At 34.6% G+C, this 24,618-nt stretch overlaps 1 protein-coding gene across 1 annotated transcript in view; it reads left to right on the forward strand.

Annotated features, from left to right (window-relative positions):
- Nucleotides 1-23,331, forward strand: part of Sik2 (Salt-inducible kinase 2) — a 50,238-nt gene extending 26,907 nt beyond the window's left edge. Inside the window, exons 3-9 of the mRNA XM_073088738.1 lie at nucleotides 1,094-1,157; nucleotides 6,430-6,545; nucleotides 6,796-6,966; nucleotides 8,640-8,763; nucleotides 18,805-19,034; nucleotides 19,351-19,544; nucleotides 19,762-23,331. Coding sequence (XP_072944839.1) covers nucleotides 1,094-1,157; nucleotides 6,430-6,545; nucleotides 6,796-6,966; nucleotides 8,640-8,763; nucleotides 18,805-19,034; nucleotides 19,351-19,544; nucleotides 19,762-22,288 — 3,426 coding nt within the window. The 3' untranslated portion in view covers nucleotides 22,289-23,331. The remainder of the gene's footprint in view (nucleotides 1-1,093; nucleotides 1,158-6,429; nucleotides 6,546-6,795; nucleotides 6,967-8,639; nucleotides 8,764-18,804; nucleotides 19,035-19,350; nucleotides 19,545-19,761) is intronic.
- Nucleotides 23,332-24,618: the final 1,287 nt, after the last annotated feature.

A 24,618-nucleotide genomic window follows, 5' to 3' on the forward strand; every position in this document is an offset into this window, starting at 1 on the left:
ACCACTTATATAACCTTTATTTCGTCTAGAACATAACACGCGCAAAGCATATGAACTGGCTTGAGGCATCAAAGTCAAACTTTTTGTGAGAAAAAGGTCAAATGTAATTAGTCCTTTTCTTGTATTATTATTCATTTATAGTGACAGATATTAGTGATTTATTGTTTGAAAAATTGTTTTATTTTTTGATTATTATGTACTTTACAGTTTTCAAATTTTAAAAGGCATCTTATTATTAAATAACAACTATTATTGAAAAAAGTATCACAGGCAAAAATACATTCTGGAAATAACATCAGAACTTTTTTGATATTTTTCTTGTGTTTTTTGATGCATAAATAATAATTAATCCGATCGTTATCTGAGCATAGAATATGGAACAACGTTAATACTAGAAAAAATATAGACTTATAGCGATGACAATAATTTAATTTTATTTCTTCGAAAGCGGGTTAGTACTCGTAGCAAAAGTGAAGAGTTTAAATCAGTACCCGATGAAAATCTAATCTTATTAAAATTGCTGAATCAGAATTATAGAAGAGTGACGGAAATTCGTCGGAAAAGGAATTGTTTTCGGAACGAATCCGTCGTGATTGAAGTGCGATTTCGTGTTCTGATTTAAATAGTAAGTGGGTTACACTGTAGGTAACGGAATAATAAGCAATTAGTAATTTCTCAATTGAAGAAAAAAATAGCTTTTTGTACAAATATAAGGATAATAATAGAAACAAGAACATATTTAATCTTACTTGATTGGGATTTGTTTCTGATTGAGTTTGATTGGAACTTAATGCGAATTAACTACGATATTTGCAAAATAATTCGAAGTTGACCGAAGTTCTGATAAATATTTGGAGATTAGGACTATGAAACAATTACTTTTGGGGTTAAAGGTAAAGAATAGTTTGCAGTTGATAGTTTTTTCCTTAATCAAGACCTCAACTTCGTAGTAGGAATTTTCCAATTGCTAACTATAATGTATTTACCAATATTCAACATCAACTCAATATGTAGAATACGTATTTAAAATTTTCATCAATAAATTGTAACACTTTAAAACTATATGATTCAGTAAATTTAATTTTCTTTTCAGGTCATGGAGACGAAAAACATGATCTACATTGTTTCTGAATACGCGAGTAAAGGAGAGATTTTTGGTAAGAATTACTTTATATTTTAAATCTATTTGTAGTAATTCTCATTGGTAATAAACACGAATTATCGATTGATTATCCATGAAGGATAGCATCGTGTGGTAAAATGCCTCAACTTATTTCAAAGATAAAGACAAATAAAATAAATAAAATGCAGCAATTAACAAACTCGAATGCACCTTGAACAATACTGACTGACTGATATATGTAGAATAATAAACAGTTTATTTAGAAACAATATTGTTATTTAAACGGAATATCGGCATGTTTACGCTCTACAAATTTCCTGTTAATTATTCCATTATGACAACACTATCATATTAATTACTAGAAGATAAGATACCTAATTAGCCGTGGACCTACATCCCTATTTGCGACAGAGTAGGCCATGTCATAATATTGAGTTACGTTTCACTCTAATAATATCTGCACTGCATGAAGAGAAGGTCTTCGATCAAAAGGCAATGAATGTTAAAGATCGTATGTTAGCAAAGTAATCGACTTGAGTAAATAATTATGTCATAACTATGTTGTTAGTAAGTATTTTGTTGAAACGATGACAAATAATAATTGGATGCAAATTGCGAATGAATATTTTTTTTGGTCGCCGTTTTGCATCTTTGCATATTATTCACATGAATTTCCCGCATATATGTGATTCAAGGTATTTATTTGTAACATCCTAACATCAAATAGCAAATCTAATAAGAATATTTAACAATACAATATTCAGGTAAATATAATATTTAAAAAGTAAAAAAATACATACAACCGAGTACCTACCTTCTCGTTTTTCGAAGTCGGTAAAAAGTAGTCACGTTCAATTCGAAATGTTAAAAAAGGCATAGCAACAAAATCTTACTTTAATTGAATCTTTTTTTCTTAGTAGATTTTTAATTTTAAGTAGATCTTTAACTTGGCTTCTTCTAGATAATCCTAGTACCTACATATGACCCTTTAAAAGATATGCGATAACTGTAAATAGTTTCTGTAGAGACCAAATTATTTTAATATAAACTCTTGTTTCACAGTCCATAACTGTTCTGGTGGTGGATGTTAAAAAAGATAATTAATCGTGTGTCTGCGGCAGGCCGACCCTCGTTACAGGCCTGTTATACTTTGCTGGGACGACGATCTCTTGTAATATTTTAGGCGTACATTCGATATTTTTAGACCTATTAAATTGAGATCCAATTTATTTGTACGCGATTCCCGCACAATATTTGATATTTTCGCATAATTATAAGTTTATTAATCAATTCACATAACTTCTACCTACGCAACAATTCATGTATAGGCCCCTAATAAGGCTTGACATTACTAAGACACCCACAAGTAAAATTATCGTATTCAAAATTAATATAAACCAATAAATGTGACGTCGGTGTTGTTCACAGTATTTCATAAGTACGAGTAAAATTTATTCAATTTTAATAGCATTGTTAATAAACAACAAATTGTGCATTTTTGTTGAATATGCAATCGGAAACTATTGTAAAGGAACGGTAATGAAATGGCGAAAACCTCCAAATCGATTAAGGATGTCCACGGTCGTTTTGTCTATGACGTAAGCGGGGTTGCAGTGACGTCACTGGGCCCGTTATACCCGGGTCGGCTCGAGGGGTTGGAGGGAAGCAATTCTGCGCACAGCTGACTACATGCGACAGAAAACCAATTGGCGTACCAGCCTCTTCTTTTACGAGAATATTTTAGGTACCAGGCGTCGTTTACCATATTTTCCCAAAACGTATGATAGTAGATACCTTCTTCATTTTTAGTGGCTGGTTGCCGTGTCCCAATAATTTCTCATAGATTGAACGGATTCGGTGATGTAAGCACTTAAAAATATCAGACGAAATATAGAATAATCATGAATACCAGTTAAAAACCCTAACTCAAAGTTTATCAAATCACTCGTCTTACCCTGTGATCTTGGGTGAGACGAGTGATCACCCATCCTTACATCACTGAACGACATTGACTAATCTCCCTGATTGACGCGGACCATTATTCGATCAATATTTTGGTGACGGAAATGAAACCCCAAATGTGTAGTTGCGTCAACGACTCGCCAACTACGACAGTCGTAATCACTTGCCAAATTTGCGATTTTCAATTAAATTAATTATACTCCGTCGGATTTGTGTCTTTGTGACGGCGGCATTTTCAATTAACTTTCCCATTCGTCAAAAATCTTTGATGTCTCCTGATTATTTTTTCACTCCATACTTCTTCTGATCGTTTTCGATAACTCAATTAATTTATCTTTTTATAAAGCACAGTCTTAACGTTAATTTAAGTCTTTTGTAGTATTATATTTTAGATTGGATCTTATTTTGTAAATTTGGCAAGAACACCTTGATGTTTTACGTTCCACGTAGATATGTGCGGAATTAGACTAAATTTATTCAGGGACCTTTTCAGTATTCGTCACGAACCCGCATACGTGGCTTTCTATTTGGCTCTGAAACAGATTTATTAACTGTATTAAGACATGTATGTATATTCATTTATTTCCAATTCGTATGTTAAACTCTATTCAGTTCGAAGAAACATAGACGAATTGAGATGCATATCATACATAAATACCTGCAGCGAATACTTCTTGCGACATGCGACGGTGTAACTGATGAATAATGCACTCTTACACCTGCACTGATGTCATACCCGACTTAGAAATTAATGAATCGAATGAACTTACTTGAAAGTCTTCGGTGGTAAAATGTCAAGACCCAAATTGTTGGCAGCTACTTTTTGTTACTCTTATCTGTGTCTGGTGCGACTGGTGACCGATATAAGAGATGTCTTTGACCGGAACATTGTCTTATGTAGTAGATACATAGAAAATCAATCTGATATAATTTATTATGTTTACTCATGAAGAGATATACTGTCTCAGTATAAGATTTTCAAGTCTTCTCCGCAAACCGATCTGAGAAACAAATTTCCTGCCGCAGACTGAACAGTTATTTACACAAGCAGGCGAGGAAAGACGGAGTTTGTCAATAGTATTAAATCACTTATTTACGACACCCGATAAGCTTCGTTGTGGTTGCTCGTCATGTTTACCGCGAACATCAAAATTCACTCAGTGATCGACGAAATGGGGTTTGTCGTACTCCACATTCCCGCTGGCCATAAATCGAGGTATAAGATCTTTAAAATAAGTGTATAAGCGGTTTTTTCCAACATTAGCACGTATACATTGAACCTGCAATCAAGTACCTAACGTTTACATCACGTTTATTATTAGCTCGGAATTTTGTTAGCAGGTGCAACCAAATCTACGTTTTCTATGCTATTTCTGAATAACGAACGGAAAATACTAAATACAGTAACACAAAAAGGTCTACATGATATAATCTTGAAACATGATTAAGTAAATAAGTAGAATATGACACGAAAGCGAAAGTATGAAATTGAATCAGCCCTTATCGTGTTACAAAGGGACAAATAGACTAAGGACTTTCTAACAAGTCCGGACGGCGAAGATGAAATCATTTGACGTTCGTCATGATTACGTAAACGAGTGGAACGTGATCGCAAAGCGAAACATCAAAGGTTTTACGGCAGGACGTTGGGACACGGCAGACATCCGCTTTCTTACCTTTTGCAAAAATCCATTATTGCGTACTAGCCAAAGTCAATGTCAATTATTTATTTACTTGATTCGGAGGCAATAGGATGTTCATTATATTCAAGAAAACAATCTTGGTAAATGAAGCTGTTTAGTTAGCGAAAAACGAGTATGTATATTATGCTCTACATAATTTATTACCTTATTTGATAATACATAACTCAGTAGAGAATTTTCAAATGAAAATAAGAGAAATAATTACACATTTCTTATTTTACTGCACCGCGTCTTCTTCTCTTACCTACTACCCTGTTCTACGTTCTTCCATATAAATTTGTAATACCTTACATATATTTCTGAAAAGTGTTAGTGAATGATAATAGAAAAATATTTAAGTACAAAAACGTGGATCACATGTAAGAAATAATTGATACACCTAAAGTCACTAAAAAAATTTATTAAATAAATGAAACTGTGATTTGTGAATTCTTGTTATAAATGGAACTATAAATAAATTTGGACGAATTGTGTGAAAAACGAAACTAGTTCTGTATGTAATATTTCACACGCATTTGGTCAAATTACGTCACAAATGATAAGAGTATAAATGATTACCCACACGTTTTTTTGTCGTCAATTGTCTACGTCATACACCGTGTGTATTGGTGGGAAAAATACCATATAATCGATATATTATGAAGTAATATTAAATTATGATAAAGTATTGTATATAATTTATTCTAGGTTACGTAAATTATAGAAAAAACGTATAGGTACGTTCACAGTTAATTAATTTTATGTCATTATGATTAATTTTAGTCGTAATTTTAAATACAGGTACACTATTTAATAAATTAACTTGTGCCGATTAAATGAATTGAGTGAATATCATAAAAATAAAAAATAAAATACGTTAAGAAATCGTAAACTATGCAAGTAACTAGCAAGGTAGCAAATTTATTAAATCTAACACAAAGTGTAGGTACCTACTTATTTGCTTTTACTATGTGTTAATTATATTCTTCCTTACAAGTATGTCAACTTTTTATAAGTGTGTCTTATAGACTAAGCAAATACAGCATGTAATATATTTTTAAAATGTAGAGTATAAGCCGTAACCCTCGGGACATGTATTATATTCCAACACAAACTTTAGGTACTTATTTGCTTTTACTATGTGTTAATTATATTCTTCCTTACAAGTATGTGAAGTTTTTAAAAGTGTGTCTTTTAGATTAAGCAAATACTGCATGTAATATATTTTTAAAATGTAGAGTATAAGCCGTAACCCTCGGGACATGTATTAACACATACATAGCTCGTAAAAGCAACACAAGGAAATGAGCGGAGCGCAGGTGGAACCTAGAAGGCGGAAAGTTATGAGTGGCGTAAGAAATATCCACGTGAAATGCGTTGGATCTCCGCTCTGATACATCTGGGGAAATGAGTATGTCCATATGAACGTACTTTTTCTTTGCTTTTAGGCTGAGCAGTGACCTAAAAAATTCACCCTAATCGTAAAATGTTACGGGAAAAAATGAGGTGACTGATATATGAGCGAATATTTGCAGGATTTACTTAGATAAATTAGATGCTTAAATAAAGAATTTTATGTCCTATATTAAAACTGTTACCATTAGGTAACACCATAAAAACCCTAATAGGTTTTATTAACGTATTATTTTCTTTCCTTTAAAGATTATATCGCAAGGTATGGTCGGATGGCAGAACAAGCAGCAAGACGAAAATTCTGGCAAATTCTTTCAGCAGTGGAATATTGCCATGAAAGGCGGATTGTTCACAGAGATCTCAAGGTAATATATCAAGAAGAAACTTATTTTACTGAAGCAAATTAAAACATATAGATCATTGATAAATATTATTAATATTATTTAACGGTTCTCTTTAGAAAATATTGCAGAGAGCTCTTTATTACATGAACAATGAAATATGAATAATACAGAGATATGTCTACAACTCATATATTAATTTTCGAGTACCTAGAAATAATAATACCTTCAAGCGAATTGTATACCCATTATTGACCTAACTTTTCTCATTTAGGCGGAAAACTTGCTTTTGGATGCGAACATGAATATCAAGATAGCAGATTTCGGATTCAGCAATTACTACGCGACGGGCGAGCTCCTCGCGACGTGGTGCGGCTCCCCGCCCTACGCTGCTCCCGAGGTCTTCGAAGGGAAGAGATATACTGGACCTGAAATTGATATATGGGTATGGATATTTATTTCTTAGAACATGTAAATAGAGTGCGTATAGCAAACCTTTATACGTAATTTCTGGATGTCGTGTTCTGACCTGAAAATATGGTAAAGACGGCCTTAGTAAAACCTTTAATATTAAGAGTTTCTTTTTATTTTGTAAATAATAGTATATCTAGGACATGCAACATGACACAAATTATTTAAGTGTTATGACCATATTTGTTCTTACGTATTGATTCTAATGGTGTCAAAAACATTATTTGTAAAGCGTAGCTTAGTTAAGCTCGAGACCTTCGGACACGATACGCAAGACTTATTGACATGTGTGTACGCTTACCTTTTTCACTTGGCTATCTGATAAGGCTACTACAATATTAACGTCGTGCAAACATAATCTATCTTCACGTAGCGATTGACGATGTCAGATAGATGTATTGCAGAGCGTGAGTGAACGATAAGCTGCCGATACAGGGAAAAGGTAAAACACCTTTAACCTTTTACGGCGAAAATATGTCTAAATGTATGGGATGTGCGGTTATTTGCGACGAATAAAAATAGCCTTTCCACAAATAAGTATAATTATTTGTAACAGAAATAACTTCTAAATTGAGGAGTGGTAATAATAAAATTTAATAAGGTTAAGGTCCTCAGATCTGACCAAAATAGTTTAATAGTTCTCATGCACGTAATGCGTACTGAAATGTAATAATATTTTTGTCGAGCGGTAATTTACTCGATGATGAACGGCTTGACGCACGTTTGCTAAATTGAGCGAAATAAATATATTTTTTTTATGATTTTCGATTCAACATAAACAACTCAGGCCGGGTATAAAATTTAATTAGGTGTCAGTTTCGGTTCATATACATTATGAATGAGTGTCCAGTTTGGTTGCGTCGGCGCGGTACTCCGTGTGATAAATTTTCATTCAAATCGGTTCAGTAATTTCCAGTATTAGCAAGATATCGATACAGGCAAAATTTGAAACATTGTTGATTTATATTTTACACCACGCATATAGCCATAATATATGTTTAGACACTCTTTTATTATACTTTATTCACTTTTTTTGCGAGATATCTTCTATACCTATTTGTTAAAATACCGTTGATGCCTTTGTGCATTTATCACACTTTGTACTAGCCCTTCGTCAACATTATTTGAAAAGACTGACCTCCGTCAAGTTCTGTTCCCCCGGGATTTAATATAACGTTCAATATAAATCGGAAAGCAATAACACCGCTTTATTCGCTACATTTTAGCTAGTATTCTTGTTGACGTCGCGCAAATACCCCGAAGTGTTTATTAAACTGAATTATTTATACATACATTATTCTTTATCACAATACCTCATTGAATAGGACAAATTGCGATTTTTAAGGAAAATCCGTATTGTATTTCTAGGTGAACATTTCTTACATTGATATCCCAAGTAAATTAAACTAATTGTTAATTTCGTATTGCACCTACTGCTCTGGTCCCATTTAAATTGAATTGAAGAAAATAAACATAGTACCCGCTCTTACCAGATTGCATCCGTGACCAAACTTTCGAATTCTAAGAGTATCTGGATGTTAATAGATATTTATAATCTGCAAACACTTACGTAGAGTGCATTGTATACCTTTCCTTCTTTGTAAACAGAAAAAAAATAACAATGTGTAACTTTTTTCTTTTTTGTAGAGTCTCGGCGTAGTGTTATATGTGCTGGTATGCGGTGCACTACCATTCGACGGCTCCACTCTTCAATCCTTGAGGGATCGGGTGCTATCGGGAAGATTTCGGATACCCTACTTCATGAGCGAAGGTGAGTCCCATTATAGATACTAGTAGGTTTCGTACATTCTAAAGAGTATGCTAATGATTTCAGTAATATAAGCAATATTCCATTCCGTGTAAAATCGTGTATCCCTTTTTAAAGTTCATTTTTTATAAAATTGCAAGTTTAACCCCACAAATTGCTCATTTGGTAAAAACGTTCTCTGAATGATGTAAACGTTAAAATGTGGGTCCGCCATTCGTGCCCAATTAAATAGGTACGTGGTTCTTCTCATTAGTCCGTACAGTGTACTTGTGCTGGAAAGCATAGGGCGTGTAAAATACGCACTGAAACACACGGAACACGACCGGCGTACTAATTTTGAGTACAGCTGAGCGTACTCGTGTAGGTTGCTGGAAAAAAGAATTACGTACCGTTATGTAAATGTTTACGGAAATAATATAATCCTGATTCCGAACTTATTAAAGTACATTATTGGATAAAGGTTTCCTCTCAATATCAAAAGGAACAGGCCATAGTCTATCAAACTGATAAAGTAATGGTAAATTTTTGATATTTTTAAGATCATAACGGAGAAAATTTCCGAATAGACCTGGTGTAGTCGACGCCACAATTGCGTTTTTTTGGAGATGCAAATGAGTTTTGCGTCGAAAACATAATCAAGATTACAGAAGTAACCCAACGGGAAGAAAACTCGATGAAAGGGAATTAATGAGCGAAAGTGAACAAACTTTTATACAAGTAATCATGTAAAAGTTTGTTCCCGAAAGATTCAATTCGAGTCGTATTGATGGACACATTTCCGACCAAGCTTTTCTTACCAATTAGGAGAAGTTGCAGAGTTTTCGCGAATTCTGTGACCTTTCATTAAACCTATTATCCTTGTACGCCCATCTCTTTTGTAAAATGAGAATTACTGGAGAAAATCTTAGTGGGAATTTGTGAATTAATTCTCTCCTCACTTTATCGTACGATGATTAAGTATGACTACAAACAAGTCTCGTGAATAGAATATAAAATTAGTACACATTTATGGGTGATATCTTATACAGTAACTGAGTGTGGAAATATGACTAATATAACATTTGACCGCATAGTAGCAAAATAAACATTATTGATTATCTTATATATAAAATTCTCGTGTTAGTTACCGTATTCCTCCGAAACGGCTTTACCGATTTTCACCAAATTTTATATGCATATTCAGTAGGACTGAGAATCGGCTACTATCTATTTTTCATACCCCTAAGTGATAAGGGTTGTTCACCCTTAACATTTTTTTATTTATATGGCAACATAACGTTTGCCGGGTCAGCTAGTTATCATATAATTTTGCTGCGGCTCTCCGTAGTACCATATCGTATATTTCATACCTAATAGTTATGACTCGCGAGAGGATCACCTCGATACATCAACCGTAGTCAACATCTATGATCCTGATAAAATCGTTGATATTTTCCTACTTTACATTGCTTAGGTAAACCCTAAGGTTTATAGATAATAAAATGTACAATTAAATTGATTGCAAATGTAGGTAAATTCTATTTGTTTAAAGAACATAGTATGATTGTAATGTCACTTGTTTAAGTATATTAGAGCGCCTTCAGCTACCTAGGTTAGGTTCCCAATGTAATTTCCAATATCGGATTGCGTCGTGACCGTGAATTGAATTCTATATCGATGCAAATCGAATTGATATCCGCACGGGCGCTGTTTTTCCTTATCAACCTCTCAATCTGTACAACATTTTCGTTTGACCAATTTCAAATTATAATCTGAATACGTGTATTCGAATTTCTATTTTTATTTCTTTGTACAATGAAATCACAACTCCGATCGGATAAGAAAACACCCAAATTTCGTACTTATTTGTAAATATACAAGGGGATAAGATTACATGCGAAGTTCAAAATTTTAAAATTAAAAATGTGCCAATGTTATTATTTTCATAATGAGTAAGTGAGAATTATTAATCAGACAACGATGTATATAATGAGGTCCGCAAGACGTTAAAAAAAGACATGGCAATGGCTTGCGTACATAAGATCTTAAATTAATTTATATTAATTCACTTCATGACGTAGAATCATTTTAATTTTTTTATCATTTTCTGTACAGGTGTGGTACAACCGCTATAGATTACAATCGTATAATTCCTTTGCATTTTAAAAGCATTTTAAGGTCAAATGAGTCGTCGACCTTAAATACTGTCCGGCTCGTCCCGAGGTGTGACGTAAGCGATGTCCGTTTTTTAAACCCCTCCTTGACCCGATAAAGGATGGCATGTATTTTTCATAAGAGGAAAATTTGTGATGTGTTTATGAATACACGGCCTTCGTTGTTCGGAACCATGTATTACATAAGAAAATCCGTTGATGGATAACTAGGTTTTACCCGTTGGTAAAACCTAGTTGTCCGTCAAATTTACATGTTAGTAGTCATTACAAAACATGTAAACTCCTATATTACAGCAATTGCATTATTAATACATTGAAAGTGTATATTCGATTTTTTACCGACAGCTGTGTCACAGCGCAATAAACATTGAATTTCAAATTATACATTTGAATTTATTTAATTAGATACAAAACACTGTTTTAATGTTACACGAGTTGTCTAGATGTTTCTATTTAATGTAAAATACTTAGGTGTATGACTCAACCCTATAAATAAATAAGCTACCTATTTCGTTCTAAAATTAGTACAATTTTAGTGCTTTACATTTGTAGAGAAGTTGTTAAAAATATGTTTCGTTTCATTTTCTAATATGTAATTTAATATATCCTAATGAGTATTAATCAATTAAATAATTTAATATGTCTTAAAGAATATTACAGTCAAGTCTGTATTGAAAGGAAATACACTTTTTCTATAAGCATGTAATAGATAGAAACGGATTTATTTTCGTCGTTAAGAGTTAAGTCTGAAATAGTAGTCCTACCTGGAATTGATTACCGAGCAATAAACTGAAACGCTTTACGCGTTAATACAACCTTACTCGTTTACAGCAGAATACGGCGCTAGAATTGCTTTATCGTTACTGTTATATAAATCGAATAAAGCGTGTTTAAAAGTTAGAACTTATAACATTTCCATCACATAATAGTGGATACAAATATGTGTACCTACTAGCTTTTTTAGTCTTTTAAAGTGATACATACATAGTTGATAGAGCAAATGACGTCACTCGTATTTGCGGCTCGAAATATAATTTTGCTGTAATGTTAACTTTTAACGTTAAGCAAATATACCACTATCTTATATAACATAAAAATATATATTTAGGCTAATTGCACGCTTGCACATTCAAGAATTAATTACCGTATTTTTACGAAATTTCAGTAAAAAGAGTGAATATTTATATAAACAAAACGCTGTCAAGATTAGCGTAGAAAACATTCATTTGACATTCAAAGATTTCGTCAACAAATCACGCGGTGTAACGTCACTTTCCTCTCCGAATAAACATTCAAAGCCTCAGAAGGATCAAAGCTGAGCTTTGAACAAACTGTGTTTCCAACTCCACTCAGAAATAACAAATGGCGATGGAATTTATTGAGTGCCCTCGCAAAAACATGTTAATTTCGCAATCACGTACTATCGATGAACTCGCACTAACTAAATGTAACGAATTTAGGGCGCCCCGATTAGGTAAATACAATGTACAAATGCTGAGTGTGGTTTTTTGTCTTAATTGTACGGTAAAGCGCTTTTACTTTTTTATTTTTATAATACAATATATGTATAAGAGTAGCAGACGAGCATGCAGTCCTGATGGTAAGTGGCTATTGCCGCCCATGGACATCTGTAATCAACCCCAGATAGGATTAGATATTCCTAACTGTGGTCGGCCACAGATGCGCCGCCGGAAAAGTATGGAAAATCTTTTAGGTTAAAGTTTATTTTTTAATATAGTAGTGGCAAACGAGTATACACAAACATTTACTTGATGAGTGGATTTTTCTATCATATAGGTATATCAGTAATAGACCATGGATAGGATTTAGACCTATGTCGGTCACAGGTGGCACTGTTATCCCTGAAGACCAAGTTGCAGTGCTTTGTGTAAATATCACTCCTTCACTACAGCTTTTTTACCAAAACACTGCAGCACTTGCCTATGTAATTAGATATAAATACTTGTGGCGATGGTATTAAAAAACTATGATACTCGATGTCACTTAGGTCTATATCGTATCATAATCACAAAATAATTTATAACAAATATTTTTATCGGAGTATAATAAAACGTCAATCTGATAGAAGACGGAAATATGAAACAATAATGCAGGTCAAGTTTTCGAGTTGCTTTGATGGTGATAATAGTAGTAATGAAATCGATAAGCCACTTGCGTCATAGGCTCGGCCCATAAGCACCTGCCCTTGTTATGCTAACATCACTATTTAATGTATGGAATTTTTTATAACAAACGACTTCCGATCGATTTTAAAGTCAATAGTCAATAGTTCTGTTTGCCTTGTGTAATTATATATTATATAGCCTTATAATAATAACCTTAAAAACATATGCCTATATAATTTACATATAAACTTTTATGTAAATTTAATATGCATCATAATCATTGCAAAATAATGGTACTCAATATGGTTTAACTAAATAAAATTAATATACATTTTATTTACACCAGACTTTATCCGTCTTTTTTAATCCATTTAAGGAAGGAGGTTCTCAATACAACTTTATTTATTATTATTATTTAATTACCTGTATATATAGTACACTTTGTTGACAACTTTACAATGTATGATTGAACTGAACGTAGTATGTATGTGAGATCAATATTTCATGGATAATAAAATCATTACAACTGGAAAAATAAGCATTAAAGATTCTATTAAAAGCCGGACAACTTTGCGTGGTTATATTCATTATTTATTTTGGCCGCTTGACAAAGATCGTGATGATATGTATATAAAAGGATATCCGGTGCATTCGCTTTTTTATTACTCCATCGAGCACCTTGATGGTATGACGTTTGCTCCAGAAATAGTGACTATTGACGCCTACATTGGCGTACAGAAGGTTTGACGCAAGTAATGTTAATGACTTTATATAAACACAGCTATCATCGTAAGCTAATGCACAAATACGTTACGTGAAAACACACAGTTTTAACGAACTGGAAATATATATAGCCTTATAATAATAAATTGCCAAGTAGCAGCTAATGATGATAAATATGAACAAGTTAATTTTATCCTTTATAAAAACGTTTGAAAAAATTTATTCGGTTACTATTTTCCTTAAACATTACGTCAATACCATTATTATTTTTTTTTTCTATACAATTTTAAAGTTAAAGAAAATACACGCTTAGAATGTATTGGTGTACTTAAATAGATCTCGTCTTAGTTTTAGCTTAGATATTTATTTTAAACCTCCGAAATAATGTTTCTTGTCCTATGAGAAGTTGACAATCACAAATAAATAATTTTCTAACTTCGTGAGTTTTAGTTATTTAATTATTATATTTCTTAAGAAGCTAGTAATTTGAAAATTCAGTGCAGTACTTTAAGGTACACATCTGTATCGTAATCATCAGTTTTGTTTGCATTTTTACAATATAAATTGTCATAAAATGCCTTAGGTTACTTTCAGAAAAAGGGTTTCCTATGACGGTCGTTCTCGTCTATGACAGGGCCACCCCCGTAACCCAGCAAAGTGTTGTTTGGCCATATCTATAAAATGTAACAGGTGATATTTATCCTAAAATTTCCTTCGCTGTTGGTATTTCTCGGTATAATGTAGCAAACTGCTCCTATATTATTCAAGAGAGCTTCAAACGGGCGTGTACCATTGGTCCTCTGAGTGTCCTTGTTCGAGTAACCTTGTCTGAATGAACTGTAAAACAAAATGGCATAGACGATTTTATCACAAAATAAAAATTACATTTAAGTTAATGGTAATAACAAGTCTTCTCGCGGTGCATGTCGAAATAGTGAACGTTGGCTACCAGCTTCTTGAGTTTCTCCCGGTTATTTAAGAGGTAGAGCAGTTGATATGTTGAATGATAGCTCCGTACTTCATTCTATTACATTTCTCTCTAATTTTAAAGGTTATAAAAACTATACTCAAATGTTTAAAGAACAACACAACGGCGCGTGTCTTTTTACGAAGCGTACAAATTTGTTCTTCATATATTTTATTTTTCTCTCGTATTATTTTTATATTTTCTTTGTTGAATTGACGTTAACGAAGGTATTATATTCAGCTGCCTTTGCGAAACTCTGTGTGGAGGCTGGAATCTTTTCGATCGTTTATTTTGTTTCAGAACAAATATTCCCTACCTTATTTTTATTTATGGACCTCGCTCGTGGTTATAAAACTTTTTGCACCCAATAACAAGCTTATTTTATGTAGCCCGTTGCCCAAATTTATGAATAATTCATATTGCTAATAGAAAGTTCCTGTCTTAGAAAATTCGCTCGTGTCTCTCAAGTTTTGTGAATACTGATAATTCCAATGTATGTATCTATGTAAATACTTGACGAACTAGAACTTATCTTCTTGATGCAAACATGATGTTTGTATTCATTATTCCGAGTATCACTATTCCGAAATAATTCGCTTTTGTTTGTCGATGTCTGATTTTGTATTGTTTGAGTTGATTTACAATGTACCAAAACTTTGAACTGCACTCGCAATTTCTTATCATATTCGTATTATAGACTGTTTAATCCGCTAAATGAAGTAAGTACCTACCTTACTAACCTTTTAATCCTACTATAATAGCTTTAACTCATGTTACCTGCCTGTTTAATACACTATTGCGTGTTTGTAATGTAGTAGGTGCAGGTGGTAGGTGTGTATAATTTTCCCTTCCGCTGCGTGATATTTCCTTTCTGTTACATAATTTGGCTTGAAAGTTTTATAATACCTGTTTCCTGACAGTGTACCTACATGTAGGTATTTCATTATTTGCTAATAAGCTTATTAATTCATTTGCTTTGTGTAAATGACAGCCCATATGAAACAAAAAGTTTAGAGGAAGAAAAGTGCAAATGCAATGGAGTTTTCGTGATAATGACATGGCAGTTTTTGATTGTGAGAGATTGGTCTAAATGTATTCTGTACAGTGGATTCTTAACATCCTTCTTAATACTAAAACATGAGTTCTGTACTCGTGTTAGGAGTTAGGTATGGTTAGGAGTATAAGTTTGGTACTACAGTGTCGCCCCGTAAGAAAATCTAATGTCATTTTTTACTTTCTATTAGTTTTCATATAGAAAGGTAGAGACTCCCAAAATTAGTAATATTTGCGTTAGTGTTTTCTGCGTTACCTACGTTTGATTTTGCGTTTTAAAGGGGTGGTAAAACGAACAGCGTAGATACCCTGGAGCGAGCAAAACCACCCAAAAATGGCGGACACAGCGCATTTATACGCACGCACTGTTGTCATGCCAGTGCCGCTGAACTGGAGGCATTATGAAAAATGTATTTTCTTTCAAACCCGACGCGCCGGTCGCCGCTGACGTCACGCATTCTCGACGTTTTAAAGACTCGTGCTCATGTTATAATAATTGTTTTGTAGCAGGATACCTACTCGTACGTAAAATATGTTGTGGTTTATGTTGAGCTTAGGCTTTAGTACTTCTTTAGTTAAGAGAGATATTTAACATAGGTATATAATATTTTATTATTATTTGTCAACGTAGCTTTTTTAAGAATTAAAAAAGGCGTTTTATATTATGTTATAATAATTTATGAGCAAACAAAAAATCTATTTTGGCTATTTTTTTTCTATTGTGTAGTGATTTCAAAGTAGGTTACATTGTTAAATCATGTTTGGCGATATTGCTATAGTTTGCAGTTTTTCGTAGGTAGATTTAATGTTTTTTCAGTCCCTAAATTTACGACAGCTTACAAGAACTTTTTGACATTTATTGTGTTTTTGCGATCGTTGTATATGGTAGCAATAAAATTAATTTTCAGGCGATCCATTGATATTGCGTCAGCTGATATTATTTCGTGTTTACACGAATTTTATGGGTCGTGAATTGTCGTGATTAGCTGACTGGCAGATGTGTGACGCCGCCGGGCGACGCGCGACCCCGCGGCGGCGGCGGGCGGCGCCGCGCACTCCATCGTAAAACTGCATCAAGTTCACGGAGAGAACATGGCCGCCGGGGCGCCCACCCGACTTTCCACAGTTTCATTAAATAGCGCCCGCACATTTTTCACACGATTGCGTCAATGGTCAGACCGAACACGCGATATTTGCGTCCGAGCTCCTATTTATAGCCTCCTGGCAAATCTTGACTATTCATCGGATTTATTTTAAAAGAAGTTGAAGGAAGGTAAATAAAATAGTACGAAATTACTCCTGGATTCGCGGCGTGTTTTGATTGCGCGGCAGAGTGCAGGATTCGGACGCGCGCGATCTATTCCGAGCGCACTGGAACGGCTTAACGAATATTTATAATCGAGTTCGTCACTCCAATCGAAACTATGTTTTGTTAAAGCTAAGTAAAGCAAGTGGCAAAATTGAAATATTTACATAAGATTATTTTCGGCGGGCATGGGGTTATTTATTCCGTTGCACGTCATCCTCCCTGAGGCATAAAGGAACTAACTATCACTATATTTTTGATAAAATCATAATTATTTATTTTTAATTGTTCAATGTTCATTCATCATTAGGTATTAATGATAGTGCATACATTTTACATTATATTTTCGTAGCTGGCCTCAAACCGTTTCATGTTCCATTGATGGATAAGGGACTGTTACTGTAACTGGGGGATAATATACCTACTTTAGCACACTGAGTTAGAAATGTAAATCTTATATTAAATAAATAATATCTCAAATAATAAAGTATTCAGTACATTATTATATGGCGTAATAATTTAGACCACAGTCGTGCGTATGAAAAAAAACTACTAACGAGTAGTTCTGTTATAACCGCTATGATTTACGTCATAATAACGTACGTGTCGTCCTGAAGTCATCGTACAGCCTTACAAGGTAGTAGGTATAATTTATGGATTCTTAAATCACTAGTTAATGGCCTATTCGAATTGAGTTAAGGATTAATGGATTCTTGCAGACACGTACAGATCACATGTAGTAATAAAAGATTTTCGATGACGCAAATGTTTTAATTCCGATTGCTTCGTTCGAAATAATGCCATAGTTGAAAATATAGGGATCAAGGGATCAGACGTAGGATGCCAAGTATTGCCAAGAATCCACACAAAATAACTCCACCGCCAAAGCGTGTAACAATGCGCGTTTCAGTGCAGAAATGTTAATCATTTGCTAACGTCTGGTCTTGTTTTCGTTACGGAAACAGCGTCATTGTATGTAACTCTATTCAAGCCGTCTGTGTACAATGGCAAGGCGTCATTTCCGCCGAGTGAGTCGCGTGCCCTGACCTTTCGGAGGGGTTAAACCTCCCCTGCTAACGTGACGTCAAAACTAGCCTATATTATGTAGCTGCCCGTACACTTGAGCGATATAACCACACTAAACACTCGTGTGCGTAAAACTTAATGAAGCCGAAAATAATATCGGACCTTTTATTGATTTAGGTGACCGATAAACTCTAAATATAGAATACTTTAAATAGATATTGTAGTTGTAAGTTTGAACAGTAAAATTATTAAGATTGTTCATAATATCAGACAATCTAAACAATGACTACAGAAAACTTGAATACGATATTGGGATTTCCAAAACCACAAAACATCGTCATAAGTCAACGGTGGATGAAAAAACAACAAGCACATACCTTGCGGCATCGGAAAATTTTGATATTATTTATTTACTAGTTCGACCATTAATAAAAAATACCTATAGAGTACCTACTTTGAGCAACTTAAATCCTTACTAAATATTAGCTTACAGTATTTGCGATACGTCTGCGAAACTAAACTTTGAGCACTTCCAAATATTTATATTATTGTCTTGTCTTTGATATCCAATAATCTCAAGTATTATACGTTACTATATCTAAATTTAGATACATTATTTACTCTGATAATAGAACACATTTATTTATATAGGCGAACAAAAAAATCAAGGAAACTTAATTATCTTTCCAGATTGTGAATCCCTAATTCGCAAGATGCTGGTGCTAGAACCAATGAAGAGGTACACGATAGACCAGATCAAGAAGCACCGATGGATGGCGGTTGAGCCCTACGTGGTGTCCACGATCCCCGACCCGGTGAGGAGCCCCGCGCATGTGGCGACGCACCACAGCCATGACCCAAACGAGCAGGTGCTAAGGCTGATGTCCAGCCTTGGCATCGATCCTGTTAAAACCAAAGAGGTAAATATCATATAACAATACGAATTAAGTACTAAATTTCACGTTTAGACAGCTCTACATTTAGAATTTTTATTTTAATCTTAGGTCGTTGGCTTTAGGAAATATAAAAAGTATCTACGTTACTATTTGATTGCCGTCGAAACATGAATTCTTTAGAAATATTTCAAATTAGAATGATGAATGTTTGTGCACACTTTTTCTTTAAGGCAATTTTCAAAAGCCTTGCAGTTGATTACAAAACATCTTTTCGTGAAGAAGTAGTACCCTAAGTGCGTTTAAAATTAAATATACACAATAATAATTTGTTTATTCACAGAGCCTTCGATCAAACAGTTACGACCACCACGCCGCTATATACCTCCTCCTGCTAGAGAGGCTGCGGGCGCGGGCGGCGGGCGGGGCCAACGTTCCCGGGGGAGACGCCAGGAGGCCTACTCGACGACCTTCGTCGGTAGCCGACCAGGCGCTTTCGAGAGAGGTCCATGATGCCCGACGGGAACATCATAACAGGTACGCATGAGCCATAAGCTTTCCTATTTTGTTTATGTGTCCATCCTAAGTAATGTCTTTGAAATATAGGGTTTATATGACTATTAGAACTAAAATTTGTTCTTTAAATTTTGTTATTTGTTATTTTCATGAGTTTTAAGAGTATTCTTTTGTCTAGGAATTTTAATTCGCTCTATAACGATGTAGTCAATATAGCCATTTTTTTATTTAATTTCAGATTACTACACGCAGGCGATCCTCAAACAAGAGACTTCAATAGAGCCACTCCCAGCATAACAGCCACGGCTGTCCCGCTTGACACCTCAACATCCGAAACGCAAAGGTTACTTTCTCTAGCTGGCGTTAATATGACTGAACAACGTCTTCTTCAGAGAAATTCCGATCCTTCGGATACACATCGAAGTTTTTTAGTAGGCAATCTTGATGTTACGTCAAGTCGAAGTCATGAGTCAGAATCCACGAGGCTACTTTCAATGAGAAATGTTGATGTATCTCAGTCTAATCAAAGACTAGGCACAAAGTTAAATGACGGCCCTGTCCCCACACATAGGCTGCTAACCTCTACATTTGAGCAGCAACAAAATATATTGAAACAGTCCAGTGAAGATTGCCGACGATTGCTGCAACAATCCACGACTGTAGCTAGTGTTGCTACTGAAATGAACAAGAATGTGAACGATGGTACGCGGCTTTTAACGTCGTCAAGTTTTGATTCAAAATGTGCTATTGACGGTGGAAGAGGTTCAGCTGCAGCCGAACATAACGCATTGGCAAATTTTATGCAAAATTCGGCCTCGGCAACCAACTTTAATTTAGAGATGAAACTACCAAGTTCAACCACGTTCACGATGTGTTCCGAGGCGGCTAAACTTATGAATACGCTGCAACAATCGCCTCTACCATTAAAGGGTACTGTGAATTTAAGTACTAGTCCGATACCATCTCATTTCACAGATACGAAACTCACTAGTGTGTTAGAACAACCGAAGCCACTTGAATCGAGTAGGCTTGTGTCTCAAGCACAACAGCAAGATCTTGCTCGCTTGCAAACCAGCACTCCACCATTTAAAGACTACATGAATCATCATTTACCGGCATATTCTTATTTACAAAACGCAGTGTTACCTTCCATATCGACTGAAACGAATTATTCCATCCCTTCAGGTACCGGTGATTTATTTCCGAGCACCCTCTACAGACCCGATAGTAAATTTTCGCTAAACAGATACACGACGAGCCAGACATATACGCCGGTTCTTCCTAGTAACGCTGCAGAGGCGACAAAATTTCAACAACAGTATTCATCGTCGACCGACGAAGGTTGCGAGACAGATATGGAAGATGTGCCCAACGTCCAAAGCGGAGTTCAGAACAGGCTAAGCTCTTACGCAAGTTCAAGTTCTAGCAGTGGTGTTGTCACTTTTTTTAACAATAAAAGCCTTAGTCAAAATCTTAGCTGTGATTCATCGCAAAGCAATTTTTCCACATTCGAAAGTATTGATTATCAGTTGTCTGATTGTTCGAGTGAGTTGGCTAGCAGTTTACCTAGCTGCACCTCAAATGAGGATAAACTGGCTTACGAGAACAGTTCCCTCGTAAATACTAGTCCGATGCATCCATGTGTCTACATATCTTCATATAACAATAAAACACCTGGTACCGGGTTTATTGCGAGGCACAATCCACTAAACTATCAGTCTGCTAGTAAAAATTGTCCTCGAGCCGTCACTAGAAGTCCCGTGGATTTTAGAGAAGGTCGTCGAGCGAGCGACGGCTTAGTGGCTCAACAAGTGGCTCAGTCTAACGACACGCAAAAGAACAGCTTAGCATTCAACAGTCAGAGGCTAAATGAAAATTGTAAAGCCAAAGGTGTGTTGGAATTGCATTTGGTGCAAAAGGAAGCACAAAAATTAAAAACTCAGTACCAATCCTCAATCCCCGTTGAAGAAATGACACAAAGACAAATTCAGCACAATCAATTCGCGGCCAACTTTGCACCGCACTACTTGGATACCAAAAATCCTACTCCAAAACGTATAAGTCTTCCGGAGACTTTTAATTATTCGAGCACTTCTCCGCCTATGCCAGCAAGTCCAAAAATGGTAGCGCAACTACAGGAGGGTTCAGATATACCTCATGGAGGATCTGTATCTCAAGTCAGTAAGCCTCCCCTTCAACAGCAGCTAATGCAGCATCGTTTATTCCAACAGAAACGACAGCTGTTACAAAAACAAATGACGCCTCCCAATTTACCTGCTCACGACTTGGGACCTCTTCATAGCCTACAAGTTGGCGGACTGAGCAGGCGACAAATGCTTAGACAGCAGAGTTACAAAATAGCTCAACAGCAGCAAATTTTACCTCCGTTGCCCCTGACGGAGACCGAAAATAGAGACTTGCTAGCTTTTCAAGCTATAGTCGAAGATCCCAATCGGTCGATGAAGCTCAAGCCGGAAGAAACTACTGAAGAAGCACCAAAGTTCGCGTACCAAGGTTCAATGGAAATAAGCATAATGAATAAGGATAGGTTAGGAAACGAAAATTGGTCGAACTTGCCGTCCAGCCTGCAATCCGCTTGCCAGATAACCGAGTTGGCTGGTCGCCGCGAGGCGCGGGATAGCCGGGAGGGGGAATCGGAGCCCGGGAACCATTCTTCCCTGGACGCCCCCGTGTGGCCCGGCCAGTGGAACGCAAGTCTCTTTCAGCCACAAACTTGTTTCCAGGTATTCCAACAAATCAACTAAGTAGATCTCCATATAAAACGTAGCTGTAGATTTAGTAGTCAATTGTTTGCACGTTGCGTAGAGGTCGATCGATATTGTGTTGTCGATCTCTACATCAGAGTACGTAGAACGAACATTGATTTGAATGTAGGTAATATTCGGCTGATACATATCTAGCTATAATATCGATAGCTTTATCTGTACTGGCCCCTACTTTAAATATGAGCATAATACTGATGAATAGTTGTAATTAAACCGAGATGCAGAGGCGGATCTTTGTTTACAGATAAGTATCTTATAGTGATTGCAAAGACTCAACGTAGCGTTAATATTTTTTGTGCAACTGTACCTACTCATCGTTCTTAGTAATGTTTTTTAGTCCAAGTGCACAAACTTAGATTTGAATCCGCCCCTGCTGATATGGTATTTCTCAGAATGCATGACAATAAATAGTGCTTTAAAATTGTATGTAACACTGTATGATAATGAATCACCAATTTTATTCAATGAAACTATAAAACGCTATTTTAAATTACTTTCTACAAATAAGCAATAGACGTTGTTATTTGTATATCGGTATATCAGTAATTTTAACTGTATAAGGATAGTTTAATTGTTTCTCATTTTGTATTGAAAATATATCCACAATTATCTACTATTCATTCCTAATGTTCGGTACTTGTTTTGTATAGAACGGAAAGAACTCGTTGGAAGAGTTCAAATTTCCAATTTATTTGAATTTACTTGCCGGATATTGTATTGTATATAGCGTAGATGTAATATTATATTGCATTTTAAATGTACTGAAAGCATCACTTAAAATGTTCCTACATATTTATTCATTCGCTATTTTCATCATAGGTTCATGTTTCAATTAGTGATAAGCATCTATTTATTATTAATATCGATAAGATATCGTTTATAGATTTGTTTTCTCTGTGAGTCTGTATACAGGTTTTGTTATTATTTGCAAATAAATATAGTTGTATCGTATGTAAGATGTGATAGCTTTACATAGAAAACAAATATTATTTAAAATACAAGTAAATGTAATGTTTATAATATTTTCTTGTTTTATTTTGACACCTTTATTTTTGCAACCAGCTTTTTCGTAGAATACACGGCTGCATGCACATTTCAGTTACTTTATGCAGGATTACTACCTACTCGCAAACTTTATATACATTTAATACGTACCAATCTTATTTTTTATTATGCCTACCTTTTTATACCTATATTAAATAAATGGGCATACATATTTGAAAATCAATAAATTTAGTAATTATTTTAAAATATTAGTTAATTATCAAATTATTAATTAATGTGCGCAAGCATAGATTTTCATAATTATTGATTTGATATTATTATTAATCATTGACTCAACTATATTATAGATATTATACAAAACATGCTTGTAATCTAGAAATTTTGTCTGTGCAAATAGCATGCATTTAGTCAAATTAGAAAAAAAGGCTATCAATTTATGAATTGATATAGGTATATCAAATTATAATAATTAGAGAGTAAGTTAGAGGTAGACGCACTTACTTTACTTATGTATTTTTAAATGCGCAAAAATATATCTCGATTATTAAGTATTACGTGAAATAATATTTTAGGTTAAAAGAAATACGGTAAACTAATGAAAATGCCGGAAATAATACATGGTCTATACATTTTACAATAAGTTAAGTAGGTACAACATAAGGATAGAACAAGATTTGAATATAGCAATAAAATTAACACTATTACCTACCTATAGTAAAAGTTAGTCATTTGAAGTATAGACTTAGAATTTTTAATATCTATAGTTTGAAGTAGGTAAGTCCAGTCCAGTAAGCATCATTAGAGTGACTTGGTTTGACGTTAGCATGAATTAATCCGATGACCTAAAAGAGATCCTTGCCTTAAGATTTTAGAATTACTTTACATAGTATTTAGGTATTTTAGTTGCGCATTTTTGAGCAATATAATCTTTTTTTGGAGAAAATATAGTAATCCTATGTAAATATTCATTTCTTTTCAGAACACTTGGCAAGGTCACAGTCTGCCACCAACCACCAATATGTTGCCACTTAGCGAAAGTCCGATACTCGAGTTGACGGAGCAAATGGAATCCATATAGGAATCTTAACCCTTTATACTTGAGTTATACACCGTTTTAAGTATCTCTTTAACGATATTTTTTGAAAATATTCGTACTTTGCAATTCCAAGAAACATGTGAAGTGCCAAATACGTGGTCGATTATAAAGTGGGTGACTGATTTGAACAAGGCGATTTGATAAGGTTAGGTTATTTATACTTAGCAAGACCATTGTTTTTATCAGAATCAATGAATGAAATTTGGTT

This window comes from Epargyreus clarus, unplaced genomic scaffold (assembly GCF_041222505.1).
Source record: "Epargyreus clarus isolate Ecla_fem2 unplaced genomic scaffold, WU_Ecla_fem_2.2 ptg000001l, whole genome shotgun sequence".
Lineage (NCBI taxonomy): Eukaryota > Metazoa > Arthropoda > Insecta > Lepidoptera > Hesperiidae > Epargyreus > Epargyreus clarus.